The sequence below is a fragment of the Oncorhynchus gorbuscha genome, linkage group LG03 (genome assembly GCF_021184085.1).
Source record: "Oncorhynchus gorbuscha isolate QuinsamMale2020 ecotype Even-year linkage group LG03, OgorEven_v1.0, whole genome shotgun sequence".
Lineage (NCBI taxonomy): Eukaryota > Metazoa > Chordata > Actinopteri > Salmoniformes > Salmonidae > Oncorhynchus > Oncorhynchus gorbuscha.
The window spans coordinates 53076776-53090475 of record NC_060175.1 but is presented as its reverse complement, the minus strand read 5'-3'; the positions used below and the strand labels follow the sequence as shown (position 1 = coordinate 53090475).

The 13700-nt window shown below is 42.2% G+C and overlaps 2 protein-coding genes across 3 annotated transcripts; both read right to left on the bottom strand.

Annotated features, from left to right (window-relative positions):
- Positions 1 to 1732: 1732 nt before the first annotated feature.
- Positions 1733 to 11198, bottom strand: LOC124031551 (hyaluronidase-2-like). 2 transcript variants are annotated; one of them, XM_046342943.1, is made up of 4 exons: positions 10871 to 11198; positions 6600 to 7582; positions 5529 to 5618; positions 1733 to 4460 (listed from the first exon to the last, which is right to left on the bottom strand). In XM_046342943.1, the coding sequence occupies exons 2-4, from the start codon at positions 7533 to 7535 to the stop codon at positions 4068 to 4070; spliced, it is 1419 nt and encodes a 472-aa protein (XP_046198899.1). In that variant the 5' UTR covers positions 7536 to 7582; positions 10871 to 11198; the 3' UTR covers positions 1733 to 4067. The 2 variants fall into 2 exon arrangements, with proteins under 2 accessions (XP_046198899.1, XP_046198898.1); XM_046342942.1 differs by lacking the exon at positions 10871 to 11198 and adding an exon at positions 8120 to 8425.
- A 404-nt stretch (positions 11199 to 11602) lies between these two features.
- Positions 11603 to 13500, bottom strand: LOC124020903 (tumor suppressor candidate 2-like). The gene is made up of 4 exons (XM_046336208.1): positions 13346 to 13500; positions 12632 to 12876; positions 12230 to 12350; positions 11603 to 12112 (listed from the first exon to the last, which is right to left on the bottom strand). The coding sequence occupies exons 2-4, from the start codon at positions 12781 to 12783 to the stop codon at positions 12047 to 12049; spliced, it is 339 nt and encodes a 112-aa protein (XP_046192164.1). The 5' UTR covers positions 12784 to 12876; positions 13346 to 13500; the 3' UTR covers positions 11603 to 12046.
- Between the last annotated feature and the right edge of the window lie 200 nt (positions 13501 to 13700).

The window sequence follows — 13700 nt, the reverse complement described above, 5'->3', positions numbered from 1 at the left end:
TGAAGTCATAGGACTTTGAGTGTGCTACGGGAATCTAATGCAAATATGCACCTCACAAACATTGCAGTACTACATCAAAATCATTCCAAACACCAATCAAAAAGAAGACGAGGCGGAACGTTCTCTCCTACAGTGGAGATGTGTTAATGAGACAGGGACAAATGCATCTCTGAATCACCTTTGCGAATCAAATTGCTAGTGTGAAATGTCAAGCCTAGGAAAGCAAAGTTTCCTGTAGCCTAGTTACCAAGTGTAAATGAGGGGAGGGGCTGTGTATTATATAAATTATTACAAACTATTCCTCTTAGAATAGGTCTATACTTTCTAGAATTAATTAATTAATTAGATAATTAAAATATGCAGGCTGCAGCCAGGAATTTACTTTTAAGCAGACCTGGCTATCTGCAATGTGTCTGAACACAACACTTCGGAACTCTTGCTGTAGACTTCAAAGGATCATTTTGCCTTAAGGCAACCTATAATTATGGAAAGGAGGGCCATTAAAGTTGTATTTTACCCCAAAGCCTACAGTCCACCAATTTGGATGTAAAAACTCTAAAAGAGTTTTTCAAAAGATAAATACAGTGCATTCGGAAAGTTTTCTAACCCTTTGACTTTTCCATTTTGTTATGTTACAGCCTTATTCTTAAATGGATTTTTAAAAGTATTATCCTCATCAATACACACAATACCCCATTATGACAAAGCAAAAACAGGTTTTAAGAATTTTTTGCAAATGTATTACAAATAAAAAAACAGAAATACCTTAAATTGAATTCAGGTGCATCCTCTTTCCATTGATCATCCTGTTTCTACAACTGGAGTCCACCTGTTGTAAATTCAATTGACTGGACATGATTTGGAAAGGCACATACCTGTCTATATAAGGTCCCACAGTTGACAGTACATTTCAGAGCAAAAACCAAGCCATGAGGTCCAAGGAATTGTCCGTAGAGCTCTGAGACAGGATTGTGTGGAGGCACAGACCTGGGGAAGGGTAACAAACAATTTCTGCAGCATCGAAGGTCCCCAAGAACACAGTGGCCTCCATCATTCTTAAATGGAAGAAGTTTGGAACCACCAAGACTCTTCCTAGAGCTGGCTTCCCGGCCAAACTGAGCAATCAGGGGAGAAGGGCCTTGGTCAGGGAGGTGACCAATGGTGGTCAACAGATGGTCAATCTGACAGAGCTTCAGAGTTCCTCTGTGGAGATGGGAGAAACTTCCAGAAGGACAACCATCTCTGCAGCTCTCCACCAATCAGGCCTTTATGCACAGATTTGTGGCCACTCCTCAGTAAAAGGCACACAACAGCCCGCTTGGAAGTTTTCCAAAAGTCACCTACAGGACTCTCAGACCCTGAGAAACAAGATGTGCTGGTCTGATGAAACCAAGATTGAACTCTTTGGCCTGAATGGCAATCGTCTAGAGGAAACCTGGCACCATCCCTATGGTGAAGCATGGTGGTGGCATCATCATGCTGTGGGGATGTTTTTCAGCAACAGCAACTGGGAGACTAGTCAGGATTGGGGGAAAGATGAACGGAGCAAAGAGAGCGCTCAGACCTCAGACTGGGGAGAAGGTTCACCTTCCAATGTCCTTGAGTGGCCCAGCCAGAGTCCGGACTTGAACCCGATCAAACATCTCTGGAGAGACCTGGAAATAGCTGTGCAGCGATGCTCCCCATCCAACCTGACAGAGCTTGAGAGGATTTGTATAGAAGAATGGGAGAAACTCCACAAATACACGTGTGCCAAGCTTAGCAAAATGGGGCGGCAGGGTAGCCTAGTGGTTAGAAGATTGGACTAGGAACCGGAAAGTTGCAAGTTAAAATCCTAGAGCTGACAAGGTACAAATCTGTCGTTCTGCCCATGAACAGGCAGTTAACCCACTGTTCCTAGACTGTCATTGAAAGTAAGAATTTGTTCTTAACTGACTTGCCTGGTAAAAATAAAGTAAAAATACCCAAGAAGGCATGAATCACTGCCAATTATGGGGTATTGTGTGTAGATTGTTTTTTTTCCTTATCAATTTAATACATTTTAGAATATGGCTGTAACATAACAAAATGTGGAAAAAGTCAAGGGGTCTGAATACGTTCCCGAATGCACTGTACATCTGTGGAGATTTGCCCTGAGAGAGTTCTATGAGGATGCACTCTTTCTACAATGTTAGGTAATGTGACTGCTTCCTGGAAACTTGTATTGCTGAAAACTTGAAATAACTTTTGGCTGGCAGCACCCAACAATTATAGGGGGAAGGGGTAGTCCTTTAAGAAACATTTTGTGCAGCCACTCTCAAAACTCTCGTCCCACTGACACTATGTGTGCATTCTGATTGTTGAATCCATCAGGAACCAAGGAGAGACAGATAATTGTATAACTAAGATAAAACACTGATACACAAGCGATCATCACACTGACAAATCCATTTGTGGACACTGTAATGTGAAAGATAGTATTGGATGATGTTATACAACCGATGGGTCTAATCCTGGATGCTGATTGGTTAAAACCACATTCCAGCCGGTGTCAATTCGACAAGTTACCACCGGTTAAATCTATGATGTTGAAATGTCTATTGAAATGAAATGGCTATTTGTTCTCACTGCGCAATCCACTGTCTCATCAACTCAGCCAGGCAATTTACATACTAGGTCTACATCTACACATTATCTCCCATTTCCTTCACACTAGCGTTTGGTTTTCAACAACAGAGATTTGTAGTAAACTTGCTGTCGGTCTCCGACATTTGCTACATTATTGAATTTCGATCTCCAGCTGTCCTATGGTAATTAACGTGTCGATAGCCGGGACGAGACCGACAGGCTGAAATGTCAATAGAAAAACAGGAAATACAGCTAGTTTGCTGTCATTCCATTTTCAGTTTGAAGTGATTGTGTTAGCTGTGTAGTTGGCTGTCTCATTTGAACAGTGGCCTGGCGGCAGAGAAAATGTTCAATGCCATGCGAAATCGCACATAATTAGTTCATTGCTATGGATGTATCCCCCCAACAATCACTAGAAAACAGCTTTAACAAACGTAAATGCAGCCACTTTGCTGATATTCTGGCTACACTGTTTGACGTGACTGTGTTAGCCAAAGTTGGCTAGCTGGCAAGCAAGGGATAAGAATGATGCCAGAAAGAACTAACGACCAGGCGGCTTGGGAAGCAACCATAGCTTTGTGTCGGGACTATATCTTGTGGAAGGATGAAATAGTATGAATAAATTAATCAAAGTTACGTTTTTAATTAAAATATGTCACTCATTATTTGAATATGTTGGTAACCCGTTGTATAGAAGTGATAATGCCCTCGAAGCTGGTGTTTGGAGGATATATTGGCACGGTTTGCAGGCCCTTGATGGAACAACACCTGTGCCAATATATCCTCCAAACACAGGCTTCTCTGGCAGTATCACTTAATTACAGCTTTGATTTATTTTGAGTGATTGAAAATTTGTACACAGTAGAGAAGCACAATTTTAGAGCGAAAATAGTAGTCTTGTTTTTGCCATAAAATAAAAGCTTTTTAACAAACGTGAAAATACATTAATATAAATATTGAAACCTAGAGATAAAAATGTCAGATGTCAGGCGATAATAACTATTTTGTGCTATTCCAAGAATCAAGTGCATCGGCCCCATTTTGGCTCACACATAACACAAAACCGTACATACATCAGAAGCACATCTGAAAACAACACACATTTCCACACAAAAAAACATCAATTTTGGGATCATGAGAAAATGACACCTTGAAAGAGGGGAGAGGGGTTGAGAGAGATATATCGTGGGAAGGAGACTGAGAAAGAGATCAATGTAAACAAAGTTATTTCCAGCGAGCCCTCCAATGTATGGGAAACAAATCAACACACAAACAACCACATAACTCAGTGTTCCACATAGATCCACCAACCTTACAGCAATCTGGACTACAGTGAATACATTTACCCCAAAGTGTATTTATATAATGTTTGCGCATGTGTGTAGATAATGTCATGTGTATACCAGTACACGCCCAATTATTTGAATGTAGCTGTATGCCTGTGGATGTACTGTTTGCACTCAGAGCAGGAGTGTGATTAGTAGCAGGAGCAAACAGTACACCCATGATGCCATGATTGGAGCTGCGATGCCTCGTTGTTGTTGGGGGTCTCTCTGGCCACAGCCCTCTCCCTGGTAGCCACTATAGCACTGGCACTGAAACTCCCTCTGAAAGCCCAATATGTCATCTTCCCCAAGCTGACCTTGAACCTTGAGTTTTCCATTTGCTAGGGGCTCTATTCTGTGGGTGCGGGTGCTGAGGTGCAGGTAGGCATCAGTGTCAGGGTGTTTACGCAAGCAGCGCCCAAGGGAATCGCACAGCGTCTGGCTGCACAGCTCTGCTGCCGTGGTAACGTTGAGCAGGTACCGGCCCAGCGGACCCCGCAGGTATTCATTCAGACTAGAGCAACTGGCCTGGAGACACACACACACACACACACACACACACACAGAGCATTTAAAGGGTGGCTGAACTTCCTGTTTTGGTCTCGTTTCAGATTTAGTTAATTAAGAAATGACTGAATTAAAATGTGAGTTGGTTTCGGGGTGTGGTTTGATGTGTGTGTCTCTTGTGTGTGTTCACAGGTGGGAAGAGTTAGCCCAATTATTTAGCCAATTAGCTTCAGCCAGCTGGTGTGCAACCGTGGCAATTATGGTTTGACTTTGGATAGCCTATCTCCGGAGCTAGCTCGGGACAATATTTGAGACAATATAAATGAGACAATATTTTCATGTTGCACATTTTTTAGTTTTCTCATGAAATGCTTTCAATATTTGAATATGAATTCCTACAATTTATAGTTGTTTTGAGGTTCTGGACCTACTGGAATATTTACATATTGTCCCATGTAAATTGTGTAATTTACCAATGGTTCCTAACTAGCCCCATAGGGGTATCCAAAGTCAACCCAAATTCACCACAGGCCTTACGATCTGGTCGCATGCAGCTTCACTCCAAATTGATGATTACTTATGTACCACCAGCTGTGGGCAGGATTGAAACAAACCCAACCTTAATTTACATTGTGATGCAGTCATGACCTCAAGTCTCACAAAACTGTTTTGGACGAGACTAACTTTATGACCAAAATGATCCGATTTACCCTTTGTAGTCAATTTTGACAGTGGAATAAATGTTTCTGACTCATATCGATGCCACATCGTCTGTTTTCTAAATGAGAAGTCATTTTTGGGGGGGGGCAGTTGCTCTTTAAAGGTAGATTTACATCAATGTCATTCCTGCGTCTCCTCAATTTAAATGAAGCTTAAGATCCACTACAAACACTTTCAAATCATAGGAACAAATGGGATATGAAGAAGGGCTGCTACAAAAACACAACTGATAATCAAGTGGATGAATGAGTGTGACGTGACTGACCATGACTCCGTGATGTGCAGCGAGGTCCTGTGAGTTGGTCATTCGGTGTTCACATGTGATTTGTTGTGATTTTACGAGACTTGTGTAATTGCGCGGACACTTGCCTTGCTGCTGGCAAAAGCGTGATCTCCCCAGAGGATGATGCCTGCGGCCCCAAGAGCCACACTCTCCCCGATGGTGGAGACCAGGTCCGTCTGCAGGGAGAATCACTCAAAATCTTGACCAAAGAAGACGTACAGATTCATCACAAAGCACAAATCGGGGGGGGGGGGGCACTGGACTATATAGACTTTGTGTATGTGACCACCTCTTATCTGCTCACGCCCCCATAAGGAAATGCACTACGGGGTGTTAGCGAGTAACATGACCAACACCCATCCTGCTCACACATATACACACAAAAGACAGGGAGTATTTGGGGTATGTGCTGATAGAGCAGGAAAGGGCTGCAGCCACAGATAAGGACAGAGGGTCATGGTCATGGATAGAGAGAGATAGCTTGATCTGTGAATCAAGGTCTATCAACACAGCGCACACACACACACACAGAGAGAAAAAAAGAGTGGTTATAAAACCCACCCATTGATTAAACAGAGAGTATTGCACTCTGATATGGAGCATTATTCTACCACAAAGAATTCATAGAAATCTCAAAACATTAAGTGAATTGAAATCATCATTCACATCTTAATGAAGATTGTATTAGGGTAGGTTTATAGTCTAGATATCTTTCACATCAATGATTCTTACAACTCCCAGACTTCTTTGCACCATTTTCTTGTTTTAAAAATGGACGGAGAGCCAGGGGCACACTCCAATACTCACACATTATTAACAAAAGATGCATTTGTGTTTAGTGAGTCCACATGACCATAGGCAGTAGGGATGACCATGTGTTCTCTTGATAAGTGCATGAATTTCACAATTTTCCTGTACTTTGGTTTGTCAGAGAAAATGTATGGAGTAAAAAGTACAATATTCTCTTCAGGAATGTAGTGAAGTAAAAGTAGAAGTTGTCAAAAATGTAAATAGTAAGGTAAAGTACAGATACCTCAAAAAACTACTTAAGTAGTACTCTAAAGTATTTTTTCACTTAAGTACTTTACACCACTGTCAAATGGTCTATAAGTTCTCCTGGTTAGTACTATGTGACGGTCAGAGAAACGTCTCTTCACCTCTGTCAGCAGCTCCAGTATGTTGGCATAGGTGGGCCGGGCGTACACAAAGACAGGGCGTGCCAGCCCGTCTCCCCCTGACGCCAGACGCATCCCCTCCTTCACCCGGTTCCGGACAAACTGCCGCCCCGAGGGCGAAGAGCGCAGCACCGTGCCCATGTAGACTGAGGGGAAGAGGGCTGTGCTCTCCATCCACAGCCATTTGAGCATTTCATTCCGGGCCACCTCCACGTCAGGGCAGCGGCCCGTGTAGTTCTCCAGAGTGTTCTTGTAGTCGTGGTTGTAGCAGTCTGGGAACAAGTAGAACCCCCACAGCTGGTTGGGCCGCAGGCTCTTGGCCAGCCTCAGGGTCTCCAGCATGAACTTCCGGGCTGACATCTCAAACTCCTGCTGGGCCACCTTAGCCACACGCTCTGCGGGCCAGGCTGGGTTCTTCTGGGCCACCAGCTGCCTTGACTGGTTGCGGTACACATTCTTGACGTCCCAGTTGCGGATCCACAGTGGTCTCCACTCCTCCCAGTCAATAACTGCCAGTCCCTTGGCCCCTGCTTCGCGTATGTAATACTGAATACCCTCCGGCATCTTCTCCAGGTGCTGAGTGAGACTGGCAACCTGCGGGAGCCCACCGTTCATGACAGCACCATCGTGCTCCTTATAATAGGGGTACAACCCCAAGCGGTCCTTGTAAAAGATGGTGAGGTTTTGGCGGACAAAGCCCTTGCTGGGCGACGCCACAATCTGGAACTGCTCCAGCTGAAAGTGAATACCGTGCCGCGGGCCGCAGTCCTCCGTCGGAGCATTCCAGGCCATGACCAGAGGCTTTTGGGGATACAGTGGCCATCTCGTGGGTTTCAGTTCCTCAGCACATAGGCAGTCCCATAGAAGTGTCACCAACAGCAATACTTTCCAATCAGGCAGTGCAGTCCAGTACAACATGACTTTTGTGGTGAATTAATGTGTTTTTTACTCTCTGCTCTCCTGTCCTGTAAAGAGAATTGAGCAAACATCAACATGAGCACTTTGATTTCCAATCAATATATTCAGATTTGCCAGTAACTTGAATCACTCTGGTACTACACCTCTATGCCCAGAAAAGTTTCGATATAGGGCGGGCTCACTTTCACCAAACAGGTTCCAGACATACAATAGGTTTATGAACAAAGAGGGTATATAATAAAGTGTGAACAGTTCAGCTGGTTTCAAAATTCATTCTACCCAGTGTGAAAGCCTCTATGAAAAATGCATTAAGATCAAGCATCCTACTCTATATGACAACCCTGGAAACAATACCACCTCTCATGAAGATGATCAACTGAATATTGAGTTCAAGTTATAGGCTACTGAAAGTAATGAGTTGAATGGGGAAACAGTTTTAGCAGCAGTATACTTGAAGTAGCAGTAGAAGCTTGTGTTGGCAAACACACCCTTACACGTTTGATGTGTGTGTGTGTATAACACCCACCTTTTGCCCATGAGTAAGTTTTCATTCGTGGAAAAGGAAATAGAAAAACATGTCTTACCTTGTACAGCAGAATGAGGAAGCATACCCAAATACTAGAGACCCCTATATTCCAATTAAGCCACGTTTGTCTTTCAAGATGGAGAAAGGTGATTGAAACAAACTTCTCCCAATAACTACCTGGTTAAGTGATCCCTGCAACAATAGGTAAAAACACTGGTACTTCATTGGTCACTGGAATGTATTATTACTGTACTTTTACAACTTGAACCGACAGTGAATGTACCGTACCCCCCTGTACAGGTTGGTGTCAGTTCAGTTGCACCCAACGCCTATTCCTACCCTAGTGGGTTAATTATAAAACAAATCCTCCCTAGTGCGAGTCCGGACTCCTTCAGGATGTTCCATTCAACATTAAAAAAGGGGGGAGTGGCGAAATAAACTGTACTTTGTAGGCGCGTCAAAGTGCTTCTCAATATTGTATTACACCAAAATCATTGTATGAACCTTCGGCTATAGACTAAATATATAAAATGTTGTTTATTTTCTGTTTTTAGCTGAATATGCAGTAGTTTGTTTAATTTGTCAGTTATACACTTAGAATGAGTCAGTCCAAAAAGTTTGCTACTAGTCATTGAAAACAGATGAATGTTGCAATATCTAGATTTAGGAGCCGCTGACAACATAGAGGCAACATACATACTGGGAAATGAAAGGGGATACCGAGTCAGTTGTACAATTGAATGCATTCAACTGAGATGTGTCTTCCGCATTTAACCCAACCCCTCTGAATCAGAGAGGTGCGGGGTTATGCCTATCGATATGAGCATGCCATGACATGCCCATCCTAAAAATCATTTTTTTTAAACAGTATAAATGAACGTGGTCTTGTTTTCTGTAGTTCAGATTATTAAGCTATTTTTTTGCAAGCAGTTAGATGACAAGCACAACATTTCAACCAGTGTTAGTTTATAAATATGTATTCAACAGCTATATGCCTATCTATAAACTAATAACTAAACAGTTGAAACATCTTAAAACCCCTTTATAAATCATTTTTAGTAGGCTCCACCATAATGTCAAGTGTTAACAAATAGCCTATAGATTAACTCCATGTAAGCATGGTATATCGAGGACCAGTAGCATTTCAACTCTGTCCAGACAAAGGCATCTGGCATGCAGACTTCACTGCTCGCGGTACATGATGGCAGCTATTGGCACTGGCGCAATGACCCAAACAAGTACCACATGTTGTCATGCTGCCAACGTCATGGATAGATTCAGAGCATGCTGTAGTTGAAAGCTTTGAAATGGTTAGAAGGAAAGGCCAACAAAACATAAGCCTAAAGGGTGCATGTGACGTGGAGGATCTGAGAGCACATAACCAACAAAAATCCCTGGAAGTGAGGCCGCATCCTGTGAGGGTCACTCAGTTGACTCGGTTCTGCTGTTTGTTCTCCGAGCTCTGCTGACTCACCTGCGTGTGTCTGAATGAGACAGTGAGATTGTGAGTTCCAAGCCACCACCTCGCCCCTGCCAAATCACTCGGAGGGCCCTCCGTTGTCACATGTTGCTGACAAAATTCCGAAGGTGACTTCTAGAGTGGAGATGGGATCAATGAGCCCATCAATTTTGGGACACACTCCTGACATGAATGATGCAATTCATGTTCCACTTTTAAAGAAGCAATATGTGAGTTATGCGAATTATAGATCTGTAATTCTCATTGAAAGGAATATAAGTGGTAGATCTGTTATATGTGCGCAATGTCTATGCTTCCCATTGTTACGTTTCGTTTTTGCGTCTTCCACTTAAGTTTTTTACACCAGCTTCAGACAGCTTAAAATACAATATTTTTGGTTATTGAAAATATATTTCACATCGGTTTAAATGGTACACGGATTCTCTACCACAAAATGAAATTAGGCAAACTATTAGAATTTTTGCACCCTTTAAATAATAAAACGAGCATGAAATTCAAACGAACAACCCCCCCCCCTGTCGTTTTACAATATATAAACCCCAGTAACTGTTAAACATTTAATTTGGGAGGTATTTCATGTTACATTTGTCAAGTCTCGACATCAGACATAAACAAATGCACGTGTCATAATTAGGCATGCCTCTCCATTCTTTTGTATGAAATTGTGAAAATTCCAAACATATCGCAGTGCGTGTTGGGATAGCACTTCGCTCTGAATCCTGCAGTCTTGGTCGAAGTGGCTGTGGGTCTAATTAGCCCTCTACACCGTCAATAATTTTCACTCCCCCAGCTTCGAGACACGTGCAAATCGAGGGCTGAGCTAAATTGGGTGATTCTGCTGGAGTGAGGGAAGAGATGTCTGGTTTCCCTCCATCTTGTGTGCTTCCCTTTGACACATATCTCTTGGACATTACATCATCAACCTCCAGGCACGACTAGGAAACGATAACAATGTGGGGAACTGGAAACACACACTATCACCTCAACCACAATCACTTTAGAAGAGGGACCATAGGGCTGTACTGTATAATTGTATCTAACCCACACAGATTACAATTTGAATTGCAGATCATGATAAACTGCTTTATGAAATTATTTTTAATCTCAGATGTATGAACATCTATTTTTACTCAAACAAACCCATTCATTCACATACTTTACACAAACTGCCAAAGTGTACCAGATCAAGGTCTCACTTGGGAAAGCATTCTTCCTAACGCAATAAGACTTCCTGGTTAAATAAAATATGATGTAACAGCACATGTTTTATCCACATCCATACATACACCCTCACACACCTTTTTCCATCACACATTGTACATTACTTACCGTTCTCTATTCTGCTCTAACACTTCCCTAGATTGTTATATTCTTACTCCATCGGTGAAGCTTAAACACAAAAACACACCTTATGCATTTATGGCCATATACAAGCCTCACCCATTTTAGAGTAACTTATCTTCAGATGAAGTCACTCCGCAGAACAAAGGAAGCAAGGAGGAAATACCTAAAAAGTGTCTGACCTCTAGCCCAGGAACACAATTATAGGGGCCAGACATGCCTGTTGCCTACCGTATGCTATTGGAGAGCAATAAAACACTGAAACTGACCATATAATCATGCCGGTGGACCATTAGATACTGTGCAAATGGATTACCATTAGAACATTGTCACTTGACCTTCAAAATATGTCTATAAATAAATGACTGGATCATAAAGAAAACTAGATATGTCATAAGTCATGTGTCATAATGATTCAAATTGGCAACATTGATGATTGACCCAAAAACGTTAAGAGAATCAAACATTTAAGACCCACATGTACAAGAGCATTGCACCCTGGTGATAAAACAGGGGTACAGCAGAAAAACAAGATTCACCAAAAACAGCTTCACATGATTGTGATAACTACACATGGAAAAGGCTTTTGAATGGACCAGTAAATTATGTTAGTCTGAGTCATGAAAACATCATTACTGTGACCACATTGTTATGGAACAACACTCTTCATCAGAACATGAAACATATGTGGACTGGATAATGAAGGGGAATGCCTCAATACAGTCTTTCAGCCTGGTAAACCATTTATTCAAGTATTTCCAACTCAGACAGCTTTTGTATTTTATTTTTTTTACATTAAAAAAAGTTGACTAGTGCAGGTCTGGCCTCCAATCATAGAGGCAGACTTAGATATGATAACATTACAACATGAAAATGGTCAACATATACAGTACAGTGGGAATTCCTAAACCTTCCCCTGATCTTGCTACCTTTCACACACACACACACACACACACTTCTCTACATCACAGAAGGCAGAACGTTTAACTCTATCTACTCCTCCTCCCCTTTATTTTTGTCCGCAACATAACTCTGGTGGTCTGTCGACAGCTTCTGAGTGTAGTCAGACATCCCACCCATTCTCTCAGAGGAACACTAGCGTTCAGGATGGGGCGGTTGTATTGATGTGTCTTTTCTGCGTTAGACCACCCCCCCCAGTGGGATTCACACCTCAAAGAGGATGACAGGGAAATCTACATGGATCCGGGGGTGGTTTAGCTTCACAATTCCCTGCAAACAGATAACAACATCCACTCTATTAATTATAAACAACACCCATGGGTAACTGGAAACATTTCCAACACTGTCAGTCTAAGACTTTCACAAGTGTACATCCAATCAGCTCACCTGAGGTATGAGGTTCTTCTGAATCCTCTTCAGCTTGGACCTCTTCCGGCCATTTTTTGTCACTACAGTCTCTTCATAGAACTCATGAGCCAGGTCCCCATCCTCATCATAGTAGAGAGAGCTATCAACATAAATAAAAATTAGTGGAATGGAAAGCGTTTGACTCATTTAAGGATCTACCCTGTGGTTGGTAGATATATACATATATTTTACCTTTATTTAACAAGGCAGGTCAGTTAAGAACAAGTTTTTATTTTCAATGACGGCCTAGGAACATTGGGTTAAGTCTTGTTCAGGGGCAGAACGACAGATTCGGGGATTCAATCTCGCAAACATTAGGTTACTAGTCCAACGCTCTAACCACTAGGCATACATTTTATTTCATTTACCACACAGTATTACCTCCTCCTTGTGAAAATAAATGGGGTTGCTTTTCTGGTCCCTTTGAGCCGGGCAACAGAGTGATCCTCTTGCCCCTCACTGCCCGAATCCCCTCCAGCTCCCGAACCAGCAAATGGCCAAGCACCTTTCACCTTGGATCCACTGCCTCCCATCTTCAGTGATGGGACATTATCCCTTGTCACAGAAAACTCCTAGGCAACGATTATATGAGCTGGCCAACCAGTCAGTTTTCTACTGGTTTGGATCTGAAAGCAAGAAGCCATATGTACTGTTGCTTTAGCTAGCCTAATAATGCTACCACACTGACCAAACAATATCTAGCTACTAAGCAAGCTATTAAATAGATAGGTTACCTAGCTAGCTCCAAAAGGTAACTTAGCGAACTACGTTAGAAAACGAGGTTGCCCTAGATGGCTAACGTCAAGTAGCTTGCTAGCTAACACTGTTCACTGCAGTTAGTTAAGTTGGATAAATATTGCAAATATATTTAGTAGAGCTTTCAAACTGCTAACGTTAACCAAAGCTAGCTAGCTATCCCTACAGTCCACTGGCTGTTAGCTAAACTTCGCCCGCATAATAAACCGTTAGCTAGCAAGCTAAACTAGCTTACGTTAGCTAGCTCAATTTGCCAGCTAACCATTTATAGTGACAGCATTTATAGAAACATATTTATTCTTTTAGCGACGTGGCTTCTATCCAGGGTTCAGTGCTCACTTGGATTCCTCCCTCCTTTGCGTAACGTTACGGTAGTGTTTTCTCAAATATAGCCAATTTGTCTAGCTAGCCACAGATCCCAAACGACAAGTACACTGTGACTCTGGTCCGAAAGAACGGAAACGGTTGGTCAGCTCACCTTGCACATGAGTCACGGCAATAATGTAGCTAGCAGTACTGCACACCACTGTGATGTTTATATATATATATATATATATATATATATATATATATATATATATATATATATATATATATAAGTGGCACACCATCCCAAGGACATTAATAATAGGTATTCACTGTGTTAACTTGGACTGAAATAGGTGCCTGCACCCATTTTGGTCGCCAGTACTTT

What these genes read in the sequence shown, in the direction of transcription:
- LOC124020903 (XM_046336208.1), bottom strand. Translation starts at nt 12,783, where the DNA reads ATGGGAGGCAGTGGATCCAAGGTGAAAGGTGCTTGGCCATTTGCTGGT. An exon ending in TTTATTTTCACAAGGAGGAG is followed by an intron (nt 12,351 to 12,631) that starts GTAATACTGTGT and finishes TTATGTTGATAG; the next exon opens with CTCTCTCTACTATGATGAGG. An exon ending in AGAAGAACCTCATACCTCAG is followed by an intron (nt 12,113 to 12,229) that starts GTGAGCTGATTG and finishes ATCTGTTTGCAG; the next exon opens with GGAATTGTGAAGCTAAACCA.
- LOC124031551 (XM_046342943.1), bottom strand. Translation starts at nt 7,535, where the DNA reads ATGTTGTACTGGACTGCACTGCCTGATTGGAAAGTATTGCTGTTGGTG. An exon ending in TACTGGAGCTGCTGACAGAG is followed by an intron (nt 5,619 to 6,599) that starts GTGAAGAGACGT and finishes TTCTCCCTGCAG; the next exon opens with ACGGACCTGGTCTCCACCAT. An exon ending in ACGCTTTTGCCAGCAGCAAG is followed by an intron (nt 4,461 to 5,528) that starts GCAAGTGTCCGC and finishes GTGTGTCTCCAG; the next exon opens with GCCAGTTGCTCTAGTCTGAA.